We start from the raw sequence: 21,896 nt of genomic DNA on the forward strand, positions 1-21,896 counted from the left end.
AGTTAATTTTTATACCTGGGTTACTGATGTTCAGAAGTTTGCAGGAGTAGGGGTCTTCTCTGTCCTCCACTGGCACAGCACAACCATGTGCACCTATTATAAACTTCACAAGGACACTAAAATAATTTGGTTTTATTAACACCAGTTCTCTTCCCTCCTCCCTCCACCTTCAATAAACTTATTTCATCACAGTGGTCTGTCTGTCACAGGATTAAGATTTTGAATCCCTTAAAAATCAGCAATGAGAGTCTCTATGTAAAGCAACCACGTTAATCCCCTCATAGGGGCGCAATTCCAAACCCACATTAGCCTTTTACATTTCATAATGAGGGCGCAGGAAGATTGGCAACTAGGAATGGGATTCCAGACAGCCAGCACACTAAACAGAAAAAGACCTAAGGCAACACTGAAGGATCCTGAAGCCCTGCCTTTCACTGCCTGGCTTTGTTATTAATTCAAGATTGTTTGAATATTCTGCATTCAAAAGGCAATGAAAAAAATAATAATAAGAAAAAAGACACGTAGCATCAAAGAAGGAACAAGGACTCCAGACTACCCGTTATGATGAAATGTCTCAGCTTCGGGATGTAGCAAAACAACAGGTTGCTCTTTCCAGCCCCAATCATGGTTGGGCCACAGTCAGGAAACAACAAGCAGTATGAAGAGCAAGAGGATCCACCTTAGCCCAGTCTTTCACCTAGCAGCTAAATATCCTCCTGGAACTCCGTATAAGCTACGAAAGGTCACATTTTTAGAGGACTGAAGTAGCTATGCTTCACTCCAAACTGCACACTGACACCAAATTTGTGAATGGCAAATGGCTTTCAGCGCAAGGCAGGTACCACGATATGCGGCCTATCAAGATGACAAAGTTTCCAGGAATGAACTGCAGCAGAACTTTCTCAGCACGAGCAGAGGCGTCTGCAGACTGTCAGGTCTACACAACCCATCAGGAAGGGTTCTGCTGGTCACTCACACTGCAGCAGTTTGGTGTACCTGATGCAGTGGGAAATAAATCTGAACTTTACAGCTGAGGCTGTTGTAAGCGTTTTTTGTGGTTCTCACCAAATGTGATCCTGCCTGCTTTCAAGTATCCTGAATTACTAAGCATTTCAAGTTGCATACTGTACAAAGCGCACATTGCAACACCAACAAGGGAAAGTCTTATACATCACCAATGAACAGTGGCAACTAATTGCAAAAACAAACAGTAGTGAACAGTCAAACAATTACATTTTATTCCTTGTATAAAAAATAGTTCCAGCCCAGAACAAGCAGTATTCTTACATATTACCAAGCAGATTAAAAAAATTATCAGAGTACAAGATGCTCACAAATAAAGCAAAAAAAGGAAATACTTTCAAAACAAAAGGATTAAATCAAGATATTTAAGCATTACAGTCTTTCCCCGCTCCCCCTCACAAAGCCCCAAATTACAAAACAGTAGAGATTACCGTTGGCTCAGTGCAGGATGTTGTTTCAGGTGCTTGAACCAAGTGTTCCTTATAACACTGCGCAGTTCATGATTGTGTCGAGCTGACAAAACACCTACAATAACATCATAATGTTTCAGCTTCCACTGAGGAAAGAAGGCCAGTGGACCTAGAAATACAAAGTGACAAAGATGTATTATATGCACCTATTACCACAAGCCTGAGTTGCAAGCAATAATTAAAATGCATCTCAAAAGCAAGAGTACTGGGAACCTGAAACACTAAAAACAAGAAGTAGAATTACTATTGCATTCTTGGTTCAGAATCAGGGGAACATTTTCAACGTCATAACCTTCACTAGCAATCTAGGAAAACTTTACTGCAATGAACTAAACAAGTCACTGCAGGTAAACAAAACTAAGAAACTGTGACTCACAAAGCAGGCAAGAACATAAGCCAGTTTTGACTGACAGCATCTTCCGTTCTTTAAATATTTGCCTGTCTGTCTTACGAGCAAACTGCCCCCTGAGAACATGCTCTTGCTGGGCTTCTCTTTCCTGTCAGCCATCAGAAACCTTGTGGGCAAGATACAACATCATACTGTTCCCTCTGCAGAACTCTTGAGCCAGTCTGGGCCTTCTGCTTGCTCATTGATACCTCCTCTAGCATGATTTACCCTAAAGCCTGAGGGCTTGTCATCACTGGTACCAGGCCTTCACTATTAGAATTCACCATTATTTTACCTAGAAAAGAAATATTTAAACAAGGCCTGTCAGATTCAGAAATATGCCCATTTTCCCCTTCTTTTTAAAACTGCTGGACCACCCTTCTGCCTCACCATTTCAATCTAGTATGTCAAGGCCTATCGTTTCTAACCTTTTGAAGTTGAACACCACTCTGCCTTCACACAGGTTATTACATCCCTACACAGGGGAATGCTCTGGCTTTATTCATAGGTGGATTTCACTGCCAATACTTGTAATCCACAATTTAGCTTGTGCTGTTTTAATTTAGAGATCATGAAAGCTGGACTTGATTTCAAGCAAGATTACGACCAGATAAGAGACCTGAGAAGCTCTGACTTTCAGCCTGCAAACAGGCAAGTAGCTAAAGTGAATTTGCATAGTTTAATTTATCAGACATTCTAGAGTTAAAAGAGATTTATATTTAGCTTTAGCAAAGGATTGCTTTCCTCTCATCTCACTTTTTTTTTTTTGCATTAGGCTGCAGATAAAGAAAACAAATGTAAATGTGAGGGCCCTCTAAACTACTGCATACAGCATAGACAAGATTTTTTAAAATCTAATTTTAAAGAGACCAAAAATATCTCCAAGTCTGTATTGTGTACTCCCACTAGAAAGAGTTGAATTATAATCCAGATTCCACCTTCTGTACCAGCATCCCCTTTCTCCACTTTGAAACTGAGAAGATAGATGTGTCCTGTTACAACTGCTCACTAACCCAGGACCTCACACCACTCGCCACAAGAACTGCTGTGCCAAATCACACCAGACATCCATCTAGCCTTATATTCCATCTTCAGTGTGCAGTACGCAGTGGAGAGGCCTTGGCCTTTCTCTGAGCTGAACCAACATCAAGAGATTTCAGAACTCTTTTTTTTTTTTTTTTTTTTGCTTTAGGGGCTATTGATAATGGCGCGCACCTGACTCCCTAGTCCCAAAGCCAAATAAAACAGTGCTCTGCAATTGATTCTCTGAACAGTACAAGAGGAGGGAAAGTACAGGGTGATGTTTCCACGGACAAACCTTTCCCAGTCTATTTCCCACCAAATATTTTAGTTCTAAGCACACAAACACTGATTTTCAAGAAAAAGGTTAAGTTCCACAATTACTTAAATGAATCTGTACTGACAACAGCTACAAGCTTATCAATAACTTAAGCTGAACATTAACCTATTGAGAAAGTTGACATCAACTTATGCTCAGAACGACTTAAAAACCCAAGCAGCAAGCCACTAGTTCCATTCCTCAGTTTTTCACTTACAGTCAACTGTTACATCTCTAATGAATTGGTGGCAAGGTTCAGGAATATGATTTGCTTGCTGACAGAGCTAAATACAAACCCACTGCCCTATATAACATCTGAAGAAACTTGTAAATCAAACACACTGCTCAATCTGAATACAATTTTAGTTTTCCTTTATGCCGGTAAATAACGACTATCCAGAGGCTCTCTCTGTCTTCAGAGGCCATTACATAGCCAAGATCTGCCAGGTCTCCACAACAGCAGAGGTACATGAGACAGCCACATGTTTATAAGACTACAACATTACAGCAAATTCCTCTATAGTCTCACAATTCTTTCTCACATGTCCCTTTTCTTTCCTGGCTCTTCTTCCATCCTTTGATTATTCTTTAAATGGCCTCTACAGCCTTAACCGCAAGCCTTCTGATAAAAATCTCATAGGAGGACTAACATGTTTGTAGACCGCACATGAGGTATTGTTTACACACATTTGGTTTTTAAGATATCACTTTTAATTAGAAGCAGAACCATTTCATTAAACCAAAATTAGAGAAAAATAAAACTAAGAGCAGAAGTCTATGGGGTGACTTAACTCAGAATAGCATAACTTGGCTTAAATCAATTAAAAAAAAAAAGCTACTCAAATCAAATATATATACTTTTAATTAGTTTATATTTTAAAATGAGTGAAGCTTTTCCTTATGAACCATTCACGTGGGAACAATGTTAATGTAACAGATGCTTCAGAATTAATATCCTACTGCTTTTAGAACAGACAGCTCTTTCTTGTTTTAGGCCTTCTTCAGGCTTAGTAAGGTAGCATTACAGCAGTCTATATTCAGAAGATTGTCTTCTCTGTCCAAGGGTTATGCCATTTTACTTTTAAAACCACTGAAAATGGAAAAAAAGAAAGCTTACTTTCACAAAAACCTAATGAATAAGTTCTCTGCTTTTTAGCAAAGGTTTCTACTTCCTATGGAAAAAACATTTGCTAAACTTTCAGGAAAAGAGATTCCTATGTTTCTCCCTGAACCAGCACTATTAAAAAAGGGGAGATAAAGTCAGAGGCACAGGGGAAAAAAAAGACTAAGGCTATTATTCATTTATAAGGATTATTCAGATATGTGCATATATATACACTCTGATGCAGCATAAGTTAAGAGAAAACATTGCTGACCTCCAAGTCACTAATAACAAAGTATTTATACAAGCAATCAATACTTGCCACTGGGGACCAAACTTATTTATCCTATGTTCTATTTTTGTGCATTCTTAGGCCAAAATTTTAAGTCTTGGTAATAGGCTTAAAAAATACACACTATATTGCTCTTACCTTGCACTGGTTGTGCAAGATAATTAAGCCTTTAAATTTTCCAATTACAAAGACAAAAAAACCCTGTAAAGTTGGGGGGGGGGGGGGGAGAGAAAAAGAAAAAAGCTACATACCACATTGCACAATAAACCCTAAAAGTGTTGCTAACCAAAGGGATGCAGAAGGAGAGGAAGCCTTTCCAATTCAAAGGTCACACTTTCACTAGTTGCATTGCTTTTGAATTCTTACTGTCTTAAAGCTGCATCGCAGTTGCATTATACAGCCCAAGACTTCTCAGTGGAACATAAGTAGTCAAATGTGCAATGCCTACCCTACGTTCTTTTAGCATGAGGAACAAAATTGCTTTCACTTTGCTGTTTTGCTTGAGGCTGTTAACCCACAGCAAAAGCTACAAAAACATGAAAGGAAGCAACCCTCTCAGCTGCTGAGATCCATTTAATTCTGTACAGCAACTGTAAGAAGTACTTCTGTCAGCTCTAAGACTACTGAAGTCCAGCCCTGTCAAGAGTCTTTTGTCACCTGGTTAATAACAATCTCCTACTGAACCTCTCCTGGGCTGGGGTATTTGTAAGGACAGGCTCCCACATAATTCTCTGATGTCTGACCATACACCTATTTCTGTTAGTACAGTTTTTCACCTCAGTATGAGCTGCAGTAAGCTTTCACAGGATTCTTGGTTCCCAATTTTCATGAACTTGGTGAAAATGCTGGTCTTTGGGACCTCCACCTGTCTGTCAACCTTGACTGAGAACTACCAACAGATCAAAGTTAGGGAGAGACGCAGGAAGAGGTAAACAAGCGCATATATAGAGCACAAAGCTGTGCTGTTAGAAGACAAGGCTAAAGATGCAGAGGCGTGTCTCCTGCTGAGCTGGCCATGGAAAGAGCTCACTGCTGACAGACAGTCTGCTGGCTCTGGTCAGATTTTAACCACCTCAGCAGCAGTCAACAGCTCTTGCAGTTTTTCAGAATCCCAAGCTACAAAGATTAACATGCATCTCTTCTTCCTGCGAGACTGATTCTCAAGTAAAATGTCAAGTTAAGCTGTTAATTATATTTACTGTCATTATAAGGAGATGAAAAGATTGAGAGATCATTTAGCTTGATTTTGTCAATAAACAAGGTAAATATGATCTTGCTGCACATATCTCTATTGATGAGTCCCTTACCAACTACTAAATTTGCCAGTCATTTTCAGTCAAGTTTGACACAGTGTGTAGTCCCCGAAGTGATTAAGTTCCCACGTTTCATGGAACTGGACTGGACAGAGAAAAGACTCCTTGTTAGTGCCCACACTGAGAAACACAACAGTGTAGGCTTACCTGCACTACCAGGCACCAGAGAACCTCCACTGGAGACTGCTAGAATAAGTGAGCTTCTCAGAAGGTTGGGCTTTGTATCTTCTGCTACCCATGCAGCTATTTTTTTTTGGTTTGTTTTTAAATCAATGAATGGAACGAAGTAGGCCAGACAGAAGTTATTAACAATATTCTCAATTAATCCACTTCATACGATAAAACTAAAAAAGAACAACACCCCCTCCCCTCCAGACCCCCCCCCCCCGGCACATTCCAGTTATCTCTGCCAATTCTTGTGACTTTGCAACCATATTCCTGTTTTTAAATGCCTTTCTCTTTCTTCTGTGCTACTTTGTGAAAGATCCAAACAAACACAGAGGAAGGAATTAACTGAATATAAAGAAGGTTTGTATTCACAGAATGCTGACACATGCAGAAAAAGAAAAAAATCAAAGAGCAAAAGCAGCTCTTTCCCCCTCTCTAATCTTCTTCACTTAAAGTAATCTGCTATAGCTCATCTGCATTACAGGTTTCTCTGCAAGCAGAGCTACATGACCCCCCTGCAGTACCTACTTTATACCAGAGCTAAAAATCACTAAGATGTGCACCCCTGGTTGCTGCAGGAGCACAGTGCTCCTTGAGACAGACAAGTCCTTAGACAAGCTTTTAAACAAGCTTTATGGATTCAAAGAGGAAAACCTCTGTAGGCAGATTTTTTTTGGTGGTTGTTTTTGTTTGTTTGTTTGGGTTTTTTTACATCAACAGCACTCCCTTAAAGAAATACAACAGCAGGGTCCTTCTGAGTTGCAAAGTGACAGTAGTAATATTGGTGGGATGATGGTGCTCTAAACACCATTAATGACACGGCACTTGCACACTTCTAGACAAATCTGGGAACAACGGCCAAAGCATCAGAAGCGTAGACACAAAAGCAACAAAGCAAATCCTTTTTGCAATGCCGAAACTGATACACACACACACACCCCTTTTTTTTTTTTTCCTGGGAAGCACAGCACCTTTACCCTTTGAAAAGTAGTTACCAATCCCTGATGCCATGGAACAAAAGCTCCCAAGGAAGGCTACTTGCTCCCTTCTGGCCATTCCACTCAGTGGGCAATTTAGAAAAGAACTGGTGAAGAGCTTCCTTCAGCCACAAACCATGCTCTCCAACTGTGGCAAAACTGGTACTCTTTGCCCCCTGCTCCAATGCCAAAACACAAAAATGCAACTCCAGTGCTGCTCGTTAACAGTTTGAAATGTCTCAGACATCAGTCCACAGAATAACTGCAAACTCTAAAAAAATCCCAATTCAGTTGGAAAATACTGTCAGCTTTGTTGTGGATTCTTTGTCAATTATTTCATGCCCATCAAAGGTGAGGGGGTCCTTATTGCCGGGGACAGCCCATCCCTGGAAAACAAACGTTATAGTAAGATCTCATAGATCAAGGCTGGGGAACAACCGGCACTTTAGGCAGAACTGCACAGCTACTGCCAATGCCAAACCTGACCTGTTGACGGAAGGTTTCAATTTCCAAGGCCATCAGCCTATTAGCCTTTACATGCTTACGAAAGATGACATAGCTTTGCAACCAAGCAACATACTACTCCCTGACAGACAGGCTTAACAGATTTCAAGCAACACCTTTTCTTAAGAAAGTATCACATTTTGCCAAAATTTCTCCTTACAGAGCACAGCATCACTCATAACCTCAGAGGCTGATTTTTGTTATTTCAGTACTGAAAAGCCAAAAGCAGGTTAAGCCCTCGCTCCTCTCTCACCTGTCATGTATACAGGTTAGTCCGTGAGGGGGACAGCCCTAATTCTGCAAAGCAGATCACTAAATGCCAGCCTAACCAACCCTGTATACGGTTCCATTAGGCCAGTGCCTGAAGAAGTACGTGCTGAACCACACAGGACAACAGATGGCATACAAGCAGCTTCTAGAAAATGGTGGTTTTTAACGTTGCATAATATTCGCTAGTAAAAGATTGACTCTAACAAAACCAAAAGGGCCAATTCTTTGCTGCCACACGCCCCCAGAAATGTAACAGGAATAACGTCTTAAAGGGCATTAGCATCAGCAAAGAAGTAGCATATTACATTGAATGTGTGGGGCTTTCTGATTAGGCACTGTAACTGAAGCCCTACAATGAGTAACTTCCTACTCAATAAGACTTGTGCAATCAATTAAAACAGACAATTAGCAATGAATCCACCTGGAGTGCTAAAAGCAGGTCTGTCTGTTCTTTCTCAAGTTTCTGAGGTCATTTTATAATTAGCATTTAACTAAGATTTTTTACAAAAATTAACTAAAGCTTCCTACCCACAAACTTCCTTTGGATAGCACTTGTTTGTAACCAGTTAGACAAGGACTTCAATTAAACCTAAAAGCACGTTCTTGTACAAGTCTTGCTCAGAAGTATGAATTACAGTCCCATTAACTGATGGACAAAAAGAAAGCAGGGAACCACCAAAGTCAGGATGCCAAAGCAAAGGCCAGTGCCTTTGGTCTCAGAACTGATCCTATCATTTTTTTCCAATTAATGAGTACTGCCTATAAGAAGTGTACTCTTGTCTTCTGTGACACTGAGGTGAAAGTGATCATGACCACAGAGAAAGTCAGAATACTGCACACAGAGAGACACAACTGAGGGCCAAAGCATGCAGGCAGACTACAGGCCTTTCACATCGGGTAGTTAAAAAGGTTTTATTAAAGGATGTACTTCCAACAGAGAAAGAGAAGTAGATGGAATGAGTGAAGACTGGAACGCTGTTTACATTTAAAATCATCTGACCTGTAGATGACAAAAGTGCACTGCTTTCCAGAAATGGAAAGCCTATTTTGCCAGTAGAAATTAGAAGTACCTGAATTGCTCAGCTTAAGAAAACAAAGGTTTAAAACAGATACGTTCGATCTCTGTGGTTACATGATGGAGGTATACTTGAAGGAGGAGAAAGACCCTTTTAACTGAAAGGCTTAAGAACAGAAGGGCATAAACCAGTTGCAAGTAAGTTTAGGCCAGAAATGAGGAAACATTTCTAATCAGGACAACAAGCTTCTGGAACAGCCTCTTCCTAAGACTGCTAGGAATCCAAGTGAACAAAAAAAAAGCCACCCCAACCCTTCACTAAATAAATGTAGGCTGCCCAGCTGTCATTTTAAGACAGAGATCAAGGGTTGCTTATTAGAAAAAGTAAGCAGAATTGATGGCCAGAGATGTCTATTCCAGTCTTGTGTTAAAGAGTCAGTGATGTCAAATAATCACTAAAACAGGTTATCAACTTTTTAACAAATTTCCATTTGTGTGCGTGTGCACAATGACTATTGAGAGGGGGATTAAACTCCTCAAGAAACAGAACTGCTGTTCACTCTGCCTTTGACCTCCACGGGTGGCCAATTTTGCAACTGTTGAGACACTACACAACTGTTGAGACACACAGACACTACACAGAAATACCAAAGAATACACAAATAATGCATTTTTATGTCACAGCTATTGTAAAACACTGTCCCATGATCAGATTTAATTTTTCTTCATGCCAGTGATTCCAGGTAGGAGGCAATAAAGAGCAGCTGGAGCAGTAAGCAAGAAAAAAAAAAGCTTACTCAATAATCAAATGAAACAAGACTGGCTTTATCAGGCAGTACCAGATCCTCTTAAATAGTTTCAGATTCAAGAAGCCTTTTAATAAATAGGGACATTTCTTACTCTTGTATATGAATTCATTAATGTTCCTAAAACGCTCTGAATAATAAAAAAATATAACACAGAAGACATCAGAAATAAAAGAGGTCCCGTAGCTCATCCTTCTTTCCTCTGCCAAGGCAGCCATACCTACAGCTTGTACATTTCACGGTACTTTGAAGGCTAAGAGGCAGACTCTTCCTTAAATTATCATGCAAGGATCAGGCCTACAAAGAGCACATCTCTCTTTGTAGAGACATATCGAGCATTTTCCTACAGATGATGGCAGTTATCTTTTTTCTAAGAGGCATCAGTTTTTCTCTCCTCAGTGTGAATACATTACTCCATAGGTTACAACTAAATAACCCTTGTACAAACAAAATGTACTCTTCCAATATTAAAAAAAGCATTTTTTTTAAATCCTAGTTATCCTAATATTATCCAATGCAACATAGTTTCACAGTAACAAACACAAACTCCAACGATAACTTCTTGAAACAATGAATCTCTGCAGAGCAAAGCTTCTTCCCTCCCTCCCCAACTGAGAAACTTCTGGATTTTCTTTAGAAATGTTTGTTAGTGGAAAACACGTTTCTGCAGGAAAGGGCATCACGAGATTCCACATTGTCACTTCCAACTCCAAATTAATGCACTGAAGTTACAAAAGCAGCACCGTGAAAGATGAGGAACAAAACCAACCAGATAATTCAAACGCACTTCAGGCTAACAACTAGAGCTCCCGTTCTTTTATAATTCAAGTGTGTCCGCTGCTCATTTGATATGCAACGGCCAGAATACAGACACAGAGACACCCATACAACTCTGTGGCCTTCAGACTACGCAAATGCACTGACCTTGCTCCTTTCACACCTGCATTATTAATTGCCACTGGAAATCAGCAGACTCTCCTTGCCTCACAGGTGTGTACACTCTGCACAGGGAACAGGCACCGGTCGCAAAGTGTGGCTTTGTTAGTGAACGGGCTACTGGGTCACTAAACAGAGTTCTAAGCAGATCTCAAGTGAAAAAACATCATTTTTTCAAATGTCCTGTAGAGTATTTCTTAAGGTTCTCAAATAACACCTATGGGTTGCTGACAAAAGTTTCTGTTCCAACAGATGCCTGTTCCTACCAGGCATGCAGATTTGCAGCCTGAAAACTACAACTCAAAATATGAAGAGTGCAACGTAAGCCCTTAGGGGTCTGATTTCACTTGTGTCGGATCATACCCGACCCTACGAATAGCTTTTTGCACCACAGGGGTTTTAAAGACCGCTAAGGCAAACACGGCACAGTGCAAAGCACTATTCCTAGGACCGGGGACGACCCGACACAAGTGAAATCGGTGGGAACTTCTTCCCCACGCAGCTCGGTGGGAGCGGGGGGGCACCCGTGGCGCAGGGTGTTTCAGAAGGGGCTGCCGCCCCACAGAAAGTTGCGACCGCGGTCGGTACCTCCAGTTTAAGTCGCAGAACAGCTCGACGTAACGAGTCGTTACCTCCCGATGATCCCACACAGGCGCTCCGGGCGCTTTTCCCCGGAGGACTCCCCCCGAGCCCTCCTCGCCCGGCAGCCAGACCCGCCGGCAGAAGCGTTGCCCACAGAAACGCCGGCACCGCCGCGGCGTTACGCAGCGCGGGGACGGCCCCGACCGTTCAACGGCCACAGCCGCCCGCCCCCCCCCCCATTCCCGCGCGGCGGCACGCGCGGGCCGCTCCCCGGGGCCGCCGCCGAGCGGGTCCCCGCCTCCCGGCCCCGTTAACTGCCCCAGCCACCCGCGGTCCGACGCGCCTCCTTTCCCCCAGCCCCACAAGCGCCCCGGTCCGCCAGCCCCGCTGCCCCCGACCTCTCCTCACCAGGCTCCTTGGGGGTGGGAGCCCTGGCCGCCCGGGGTGCCTGTGCCCCGGGCAGCCCCCGCCGCCCGCCCCTTCCCTACCTGCCGGGTGCCTCCCGGGGCCGCCGGGGCAGCTGAGCAGCAGCCAGAGGTGCAGCGCGACCCCGACCGCACAGGGGCACAGCAGCACCAGCCAGTTTCGCATTGGCCGCCGCCGCAGCCAGCCCCTTCCCCTCCGCGCCGGCCTCTCCCAGCGGCGCCGGGGCGACGGGCCGACTCGGCCGCCCGCGGCTCCTCCCCGCGCCGCCGCCGCCGCTCGGCCGGGCCGGGCTCCGCTCCGCTGCCCCGCGGCCGCCGGGAGCTGCAGTCCCGCCCCAGCCCCGGCGGGCAGCGGCGGCGCGGGCGGCGGCGGCGGCCGCCTACAGCCCCCACAATGCCGCGGCGCGGCCCCGGGAGGCTGAGGCGAGCGGGGCCCGGTCTGCCGCGCACGGCGGGGCGGCGGCTGCTCGGCGGGGAGAGCCGAGCGGGCCTTCTGCCCCGCGGGGAAACGCCAAGGAAGCGCGGCTTTACCTCACGTTTTACATGGCAGGGAAGTGTAGACGTCGGGGGAGGGGGGGAGTCGCCGGGGGCGGTAGCAGCACGTTATCCTTGCGGATTGCTCCCCTCTGGGGAGCCACGGGGCTTCTCCTGTGACCGCCCGGGCTGCCCTCGGGCCTCAGCCGCCGGCCTCGCCTCCCGCCGCGCTGGCCGTGCCCGCGGCTCCCGCTGCTGTGCAGCGCGGCCCGGCCGGGGCAGAGGGCTGAGGCGCGGGTCCGCGCCGGGGCACCAGCTAGGGGGAAAAAACCTTCCCCGGTTAATCTTTATTTGTGCAACGCTACGGTTATCTGCTGGATGCCCCTTCTAAAAAAGTCATTGCATAGTAACAAAACAGCTTTCCAGAACAATCCTTTACTAATCCAATAAAGAGGAGAGAGTGCTTCGCTTTGGCAAAGAACTGCAGCGGCATTACGAGCCGTTTCTGGAGTGTTTTATTCCAGCAAGGAACGTGTTATTTGACTGAAATTCCAGGGAGGATTTTAGACGACCAAAGTGTCCTTAACTGCGACTGGATCATGGCCGAGAATTGACAGCAGCGTTCTTGTTCTTGCAGAAGTATTTTATGAGATGTTAGTAGTCCAAGCTCAGCTTCGCATCTTACCTACAGCCACTGCTTTGAGAAGCTGGGTGGCTACAGGCTGGCCCGCCAAGAGGGCAGCCGTCTGCAGGACATCACCCAGACTAAAGAGGTTTAAATAGGGTTGGGTGGGGGAGAGCATAAGATTATCAGCACCCTGAGAAGTTACTTGCCTCTGGTCCCTCTGAACACAGATAACAGAGAGACATGTTTCCCGGACTCCTGTAGGGTGAATCTACCTGAAAAAAAGTGATGTGGATAAATAAGCAGAGGCTTCGCAGAAGTTAATGTATAAACTAGAAGTTTATGTGTAATAGCCGTAAGGCTTAAATGAACGCTTGCTGATGCTATTCTATCAGAAACGCATAATTTAGTAAAAGAACCTGATACATGTGAAGTATAATTGAAAGAAAGGATTGAGTTTTTAGGAAAAGAAGACTAAAATCTGCTTTTGAAAATCCCCAAGCCGTGAAAAGTGTTTGGAAAATGCCTAAAGTCCTTTCAAACAGCTTAATTAAGATTTATTTTTCATCAGCTGGAGTGAGATACTGGAAGGAAAACCGATGGCTTCAACCTCTATGTATTGGGTTGAAACAGAAAAAGGAAAATGTTTTGGAAATACATCGACTTTAGTTTGTTTGCATACTTACACATATTTAATATGCAATTGAGTGTGTACTTGTCAGCAAATAATAGTGCTAGGAAAAGTATTTACACAAAAATGCTATTGTTATTAATCACTATTTACATTTGACTTGCCTTTCAGCAGGTTCAGCTGCAGAAATAAAAACTTGTCCAACTGCTAATATTATCCTATATTTGCCTACATTCCTTGTAGTCAGTATGTTAGGTTCTCTCCCCAAGCCTTACCCCAGGCCAGGTGAACTGATGGGCATCTTACTTTTAAACATGTCTGGGAGTGATTACTTTCTTGCAGACAAAACAGAGGACCCAATTCCTTAATACCTTGCTTTCTATACAGTGGTACACTTACCATGCTCAAGGACAAAGGAATATATAATGTGCAAAACAGGAGAAATCTGTTCCTACTTTTATCTTCCACATGACAGAAACAGGGTATCCTGGTCAAAAGGATAATATATATGCATTTTTTGTTAGTCATGCAGGAAATGATTAAAAATACAGTTTAGTTGTAGAGGACTGGACTTCCCTACTCCGTTTTCTGTCGGATTCTCTGCAAGATTTTTAAAGCCAAAGATGTAACCTAAGCCTCCCAGTTTCATCATCTGTAGAAGATGCAAGCAGTGGTACTTCTCATGTTGTGTGTAACATTGAAAGTGTGCACCTGTGTATACATCGTGAGATGATCAGACCCAACCATTAACCTGGTTTTCAGAAGTTCCCATTAGCAAAGCAGTTTCAGTTTGCATTCTTGAGGGCTTTTATAAGGACTAGTATTTTGGGGAAGCAAGCTGATATCGGAGTGTCTAAACGTGGATTTGAGGCACCGAGTTTTAGGCACACTTTTTGAAAAGTCTTGGCCCATATAAAAATGAGATTTTTCCAGAGATTTTGGAATCATGAATATATATACTATGAAAAGACAAATGGATCTGGAATATAACTTCTAGATAATGTCAAATTATTTTCTGGATGACAGCAAATTTTGGTTTGTGTTATGCCAATTCTTGGTATCATTTCCCCAAAATACACCATTTTCATTCTCTGCTTTCTGAGCAGATTTACTCTTCTGACATTACAGACTCAGGTTATACCTCTGGCACACACAAGTACAGTACAGGCACAACATGTTGGGCACAAGAGCTGGAGAGAGACGAGACAGAAATTTTAGTCCCCAGGCTGCTTGCAAACTTAAGGTGCTTCTGTTAAACTCGCATAATGTCTCTGGATAAGCATCTCCTGTCTGACACGGAGGAGACAGGCACGCCTTGATGGATACCAGAGCCGTAGTTATGTACCACAGCGAGCCAGCCGGTAGCATTCATTTTTTTAATGTTTGTTCACCTAATTATTGCCCCGAGTGGGTGACTGGGATTTTTTTAGGGCACTAGCAGCAGATGAGAGGAGCAAGAAGCAGGGTAGAGCTGTGTGTGTTTTCGCAGAGTCAGTCCCCAGGGAGTTGTGTGTTTTATTGATCTGTGTGTGCTCCGTCTGAAAGCAGAGGAAGGACTGGTGAGAGATTCTGTTTTGGGGATTTGGAGTTCAACTTTCTCCACACCTTGCAGTAATGCTGATATATTACATTCCACAAAATCATTGTGCCTTCAGTTATTTAAAGAACAAATATTAAAAGAGATTATAGATCAGGGTATGAAGGATTTTATTAGAGTTTAAAGGGTTGTAAATTTGCATCCCAACAGTGTGTCTTATTTTTTTTCCAGTGTTCATAACCTAAACAGATTCACTGTCTGTATTGAGGAATTATCAATCCTTTCCTTACCTTCCTTAGGATCTTCAGAAGAAATAGATTTTGTTTATTTTCCCAAACAGAAGATATGTCCCCCCCGCCTCTTCTTTTGGCTTTCCGATCCAGATGAAGTGCAGACCCCTCGGCTTGGGCTATTAACGCCGTCAGTGTCGCTGGGGTCTCCTGAGGACAGACAAAGGAATCCTGTGAAAACTGATCTCTGGAAAACAGGCTGTCTTGCTGACGGGCCTGCCGGCTCATATCATTAGCAGCAGCAAAGAAAAGTCAATGGTATGTGACCAGCCAGCTCTAAGGACCGTGATGGACAGGCATGAAGAGAGACGCTTTTAGAAAGCCTTGGGCAGCACGCAGCATGCAGCTGGTGTGGCGCAAGGCCTGTGCTCATTTGTACACTGAATGGAGGCAAGAACCTAACAAGATCTTGCCCACAGCTATCTTCTTTAATGGTCTCTTAAGGGAGACTTACTAGACACTTGAAAAAAATCCAGATATGGTATGACTACTAATTCTACTCTACGTTCTCCTTTATTAGGAGATTCAAGGAACTAAAAAGGTCAAGGAGGCAGTATTTCCTTTAGAGAAACCACATTGATTTGACTCTTTCCATCGTAGTGGTTAAATCCTTCAGGGCATGGTTGCAATGGAACTTAATCTTGCAACCCCTTCATACTAGTTGATCAGAAAATAGCCTGTAGCTGGGATCTGTAAGAAGCTCTGAACCTAGAGAACTATGGGGAGTCATAAGTTGCACTGATTTTTTTTTTGTTAAGGCTGCCCAGTGCTTCTGAGTTGAAGAATGGACTCTCTTGAAGCTATTCCACAGTTCAGTTCTTTGGGCTGAGGGTTGCAGTGACAACAACCTGTTTCACACTGCAATGTTTGGTAAGTTCCAGCTAAAATAATTTAATAATTTCTGAAAAGTTAGAATAGAATAGAATAGAATAGAATAGAATAGAATAGGATAGACTATTTCAGTTGGAAGGGACCTACAATGATCATTTAGTCCAACTGCCTGACCAATTCAGGAGTGACCGAAAGTTAAAGCATGTTGTTAAGGGCATTGTCCAAATGCCCCTGAAACACTGACAGGCTTGGGGCATCGACCACCTCTCTGGGAAGCCTGTTCCAGGGTTTGACCACCCTTTCAGTAAATAAATGCTTCCTAATGTCCAGTCTAAACCTCCCCTGGCGCAGCTTTGAACCATTCCCACGTGTCCTATCACTGGGTACCAGGGAGAAGAGCTCAGCACCTCCCTCTCCACGTCCCCTCCTCAGGAAGCTGTAGAGAGCAATGAGGTTGCCCCTCAGCCACCTCCGCTCCAGACTAGAGAAGCCCAAAGTCCTTAGCTGCTCCTCACAGGACATTCCTTCCAGCCCTTTCACCAGCGTTGTTGCCCTCCTCTGGACGCATTCAAGGACCTTCACATGCCTTTTAAACGGTGGGGCCCAGACCTGCACACAGCACTCAAGGTGAGGCCGCACCAACGCTGAGTACGGCGGGATAATCACCTCTCTTGACCGGCTGGTTATGCTGTGTTTGATGCACCCCGGGATGCGGTTTGCCCTCTTGGCTGCCAGGGCACACTGCTGACTCACGTTGAGCCTGCTGTCAACCAGCACCCCCAGAGCCCCTCCTGCAGGGCTGCTCTCCAGCCACCCCTCTCCCAATTTATACTTGTGCTTGGCATTGCTCTGTCCCAGGTGCAGAATCCGGCATTTGGACTTGTTAATTTTCATCCCATTAATCACAGCCCAATGCTGCAATCTATCTAGATCCCTCTGCAAGGCATCTTGTCCCTCAAGAGAGTCAACAGCACCTCCCAGTTTGGTATCCTCAGCAAACTTGCTAACGGTGCATTCAACTGCTGCATCCAGATCATCGATAAATACATTGACCAGAACTGGCCCTAGAATTGAACCCTGAGGAACACTGCTGGTGACTGGTCGCCAGCCAGATGTAGCCCCATTCACTACTACCCTTTGAGCTCTGCCCTTCAGTCAGTTCTTCACCCAGCGCACCATGAACCCGCTCATCCCACAGCTGGACAGCTTGTCCAGAAGGTTGCTGTGAGGAACAGTATCAAAAGCCTTACTAAAATCCAGAAAAACTACATCCACTGCCTTCCCTTCATCCACTAGGCGGGTGACCTTATCATAGAAGGATATCCAATTAGTTAAGCAGGACTTTCCCTTTGTGAACCCACGTTGACTGTGCCTGATGATTGCATTATTCTTTAAATGCCTTTCAATAGTACCCAGTATAATCTTCTCCATAATTTTTCCAGTTAATTTTTCCAAATTAACTTCCAGTTAAGGAAGTTAACTAAGAATAAGAAAAAAATGTTCTTGCTTTGTCTAAAATTATTTGTCTATTATTTTGCTGACCATTTTTTTTAAATGAAGTTTTTGCATCCTCATGTCTGTTTGGAGCAGTGGCTTTAAGTTTTCCTGAATTAGGTCAGCAAAACTGTTGTAACTTGCTCTTCTTCCCTCATGTTTTCTGTGCAGAAGTTTTAATGGTTTTGGCACATGGCTCTGATTTGTGGCAGAAGCCACAGTTTAGACTGACTTCTCTGTGGTCCAAGAATACTCTGTAGGGTCTTCCTTTCACTGGCATTGCAAGAACCTAGCAACCAAAACAGCTCTGACATCGTATTCAGACAAAGATAATCCAACTTTCCTCAACTCACTTTCCTTTACAGAAAGGTGGAGCTTCACGTTTCATGTCCTCTCACAAAGTGGTCACTTGAGCATCATGGTGGATGACCAAGTCACCATCCCTTATTCTAGAGAGGGGTAAAATAGAATATCCTTGTCATCTTCTGGAAATAAGGTGTTGTTCAGTTGGATTTTTGTTTTAATCAGACCCAGCCTAACCTGCACAAGAGTTGATAACTACCGTACAAAATCGGCTTGCAGGACATCACAGTTATCCAAACATACCAATACAGCAATAATAAATTTCACAGTCTTAGTTGACTCCTTGTCATGTTCATGACAATCAAAAATAGAAATGGACTCAAAACCGCCTATATGGTAAATCTTGACAGGCGCGAACAGGGGAATGTCTTGTAGAGATGTGGAACAACACCAAATATCCAATAATCAGGCCAGCTGGTGGGGTTAGCTGCTTCATGTGCAGCTAATATACAGCTATTTTTAAGAAGTGGCACAAAGACTTCAGGATGCGGGTACAGAAGAGAATAAGGTTTATAGGAAGTCCTGCTGAGGCCTATGACAGCAAATATGCTTTTTAATCACATGCCTGGTAGAGCCACATATTATTTTTCATTTCATTATAATCTATCATCAGATAGATAATATTCAGACTATGTTTCATTAAAAAAATTTTACATGACTTGGTGCTATTTTCCCCTCATGGTGCTTACCCTGCCTTAGGATGGCCGTGCTCTGCTGGAGGATGCACCAGATGGCTGCTTCATTTGTTGCAGAAGATGCAAGGTGAATGAGATGGGACCACGAAATACTGTTACAAGGCTAAGGGTCATTGCTGCTCGGGAGAACTGGGTTCTGTCATTGCCTCTGTGCGATACCAGGAAAATCATGAAACGAAACATTTCACGTTGTTTTTTTCCCTTAGTTTCTGGGCGTTTGACTTGCAAAAGTCACTCCAGTTTGTAGAGTTGGGGATTCGTAGCTGAAGCTTGAGCAAATGGGAACATTGAGATGTTGAAAGAGCAAAGTACTCTGAAGAGGCAGGTACTGACAATCTCGCCCGTTCCATTCAGGCTCTGCCTCAGCTTCCCACTGTAAGATGGGAATAGTTCCACCCTCGCATTCCTCCAGGATACTGTGGAGATGCTTTGTGAAGCAATCCATGATGAGCACCACAGAGAAGCTCATCAGGGGATAGTTCTACACTGAAAGCAGAAATTTGTGAGTAAATCAGGCCCGGGGCTACACAATGAATAAAGACACCAAAATAGTATTGAGTAACTGCTCATTAACTGAGCATTGCCTATACTGTGCCTTGTGGGAATTCCTGCAACAGCAATCTGGAATAGTAGTGCCTACAAATGAGAGAGGCAAACGGAAGATGCATAGGCAAATTTAACTCTGACGTTTCTTAAATGAGTGCTTAACTTAGCTTTTTAAATGATCTTTTAATGTATTTTTTGCATTTATTCAGATTCTGTTTAAATATCCTCAAATGTGTTCACGTCCGTGTTGCAAGTATTTGTTTAGCTGGTATGGGCAGAACTGTAAAGAAATATAATCACTTTTATGGCCTTCTAATTTCTCATGAATAGGTATTTCATAGTTGCTCTCTATAGTTATTTTCCAGAGTCTGAAGCAAACTCCCAGAACAAAACATGCATGTGCTGTCTGGGAAAGAAGAAAAGGTGTCAGAGAGGCTATTATTTATGACATTCCTTATGTTCTCAAAGTTTCTGTTAGGTATTTTTTCATGAGAATCTTAGAATCTGAAGTTTTTTCACTTGATCTTTTAAGGATATGACTAACATATTCATATATCAGCACTACAGATATATATATTGGAAATCTGCGTGTTGTGTTCTGATGAGTAGGATAAAGGCCGGTGTGCTCTCCAGAGGGAAACCTCTCAGACAAGCAGCACTACAAGAACCGTGGTAATGAACAGTCTTTGCAACAAGGAAGTTAGTTAAGGATAATTTTACAGCCAGCGGTCATGTGAGCCACACTTGCCAGAGAGAGGCTGTTACACTGTGAAGATCTTTAAAGTCACTGCTACTTGAAAGGTTTTTAAAAAGTCACAATGCTTCTTTTCTGTACAGTTCAGCTCATTCCGTCCTTTCACTGAAAAAAATTGTGCATCTCTTAAGAGCATGCTACATGAAGACTACAGGGCTCAAGTATGCAGCCCGAAGTTCAAAGGCACGATAGGATATGGTACAGTGAGAGGCTACGCCACAAGTAGATTTTGTGGAGTGGGTGGTCTTTTGAAACACGTCCTTACGCCATGCCTAGCGCATTTTCCGTAAAATGCTATTCTAAGCGTAAGGAGTGGCCCAAGCTCTGTTCTGGCTGTATACTTACGCTGTGGCATACGAGGAAGTATTTGGCCTAGACTCCAATAATTGGGAAAAAACCACGCTGGAATAAAAAACCTAGCAGCCAGGAGCAAAGTTTGAGTGTGAAGGAAAAGTGCAGCAGTCAGTCACGTGAAAGCTGTTGCACAGTCCTGCAAAGAGGAAGGCAAACAGGAGAGATTGTTAGTGGCTCACTGCACTGGGGGCCCGCTCGGCCCTAGAGCCAGGCCTTACTGCCGTTTGCAGTCACATCGCCTGCTCAAGGGAGCGAAAGGCAAAAGTGTAAGAGGTGGCACAACTGGTGGCACGGTGGCAACGAGGAACAGGCATCCGAGTTACATGTGAAACTGGAAACTGGAATTCAAGAAGGGAGTTCACAGCGACTCCAACTGATACACCCGAAGATTTCGACAACTTTTAAAGTGTTTTTTAGCTAGTCACCTGACCTATTTAACCAAATCATGTATTTGACTTTCGTCTTTTCCTAAACTGAGAAGTCTGGAACTGAAGCGTGGGGTTGAATCACACGCCAGCAGTACCACCGTGACGGGCGATACCTTACACAATGCAGACCATGAAAACAGAAGTGCTGGCGCTCTGTTTCTGAGAGCATGTGTATTAATTTAAAATCCCCCCTTGAGGTCATTTCTAGTTGACATTGGTATTTTTTTCTGTTTCAGTCGGCTGTTTATCACTTGATCAGTAGGTGGCAGTAATAGACGATCCTGTGCAACTTCTGCTTGGAATTTGGGAAAGACTTTATTTTAGGGTAAAGCTGCTTGTGTTGTTTGTTCACCAGTGCGAGTGGTGTAAATGTACTTGACAAACTCAGACACACATCTTCCTCTAACAGAGAGAAAAGTTGTTACCATACCAGTTCTGGTATTTATGGCTGTACTTAATTTAATAGTGCGATAAAGCTGAATTCAATTAGATGCAAATGTACAATATTTATTCCACATATCATTCTCCCTGAAGATTAAATATGCAGGTGCCTGTAACATTTTATATAGCACTTGTTCTGGTAATTTTGCCCACTATTTTTCACACATTTCAGTACTATTTAAGTCAGTCTAATGACTTGAAGTATTATTAGTTTTCAGTACAAGAAACCTCTATTTCTTAGGAACCACTCCTCCCCCAAGTTTTCTTTAGTCTCCTTGAAGAAACAAATCCAGACTCTGATGCAGACCCAAAGGAGAGCCATAACTGTGGCATCATCTAGGGCAATTATGTGTACAGATTTTTACCCCTATACAATGAAGAGAGAGGAAAAACTATATAATTGGGTCCTCCCAAAGTACATCTTTTGTTACTCCTTTGATACCAGAAATCCAACTGGATAAATGACTGCTATATTAAAGTTCCAGGCTTTAATATGCACCTTTACAGACCGTTGTTCTTAAAGTGTTCTTTCCTTCTGCTGGAGCTGACCCTATTGTAAGTCACTGCAAAAATTCTTTGTTACGATGTCCTGCTGAATCAGCTGGCAACACCTCCTCTATTTACCTTTGTGTCACTGGCAGCAAAGTTTGTATTTATTTTAATCTGTGGTGTGACCTAGAGTAGCTTAATTTAAACTTCCTTCCATTTTTTCCCCTCCTTTGACCATAATTTTGTAAAGGCTAGCTTAAAAATCTTGCCTATTAGCACCAGCCAAGCACCCTGCTACTAATGTAACACATGGTGTAGGAAGCAAGGAAGGGGA

General features: G+C 43.4%; 1 protein-coding gene across 6 annotated transcripts in view; it reads right to left on the reverse strand.

The window, feature by feature from the left end:
- The window catches only part of B3GALNT2 (beta-1,3-N-acetylgalactosaminyltransferase 2), a 31,192-nt gene extending 19,351 nt beyond the window's left edge, over window positions 1–11,841 (reverse strand). For 5 of the 6 annotated variants that reach the window (XM_076334153.1, XM_076334149.1, XM_076334150.1 and 2 more), the window contains exons 1-3: window positions 11,674–11,841; window positions 1,455–1,602; window positions 16–116 (exon numbers count right to left, since the gene is read on the reverse strand). In XM_076334153.1, the coding sequence (XP_076190268.1) occupies window positions 16–116; window positions 1,455–1,602; window positions 11,674–11,776 (352 nt within the window). In that variant the 5' untranslated portion in view covers window positions 11,777–11,841. The remainder of the gene's footprint in view (window positions 1–15; window positions 117–1,454; window positions 1,603–11,673) is intronic. The other variant, XM_076334151.1, reaches the window with a different exon arrangement.
- Window positions 11,842–21,896: the final 10,055 nt, after the last annotated feature.

Source organism: Aptenodytes patagonicus, chromosome 3, assembly GCF_965638725.1.
Source record: "Aptenodytes patagonicus chromosome 3, bAptPat1.pri.cur, whole genome shotgun sequence".
NCBI classification, from domain to species: domain Eukaryota; kingdom Metazoa; phylum Chordata; class Aves; order Sphenisciformes; family Spheniscidae; genus Aptenodytes; species Aptenodytes patagonicus.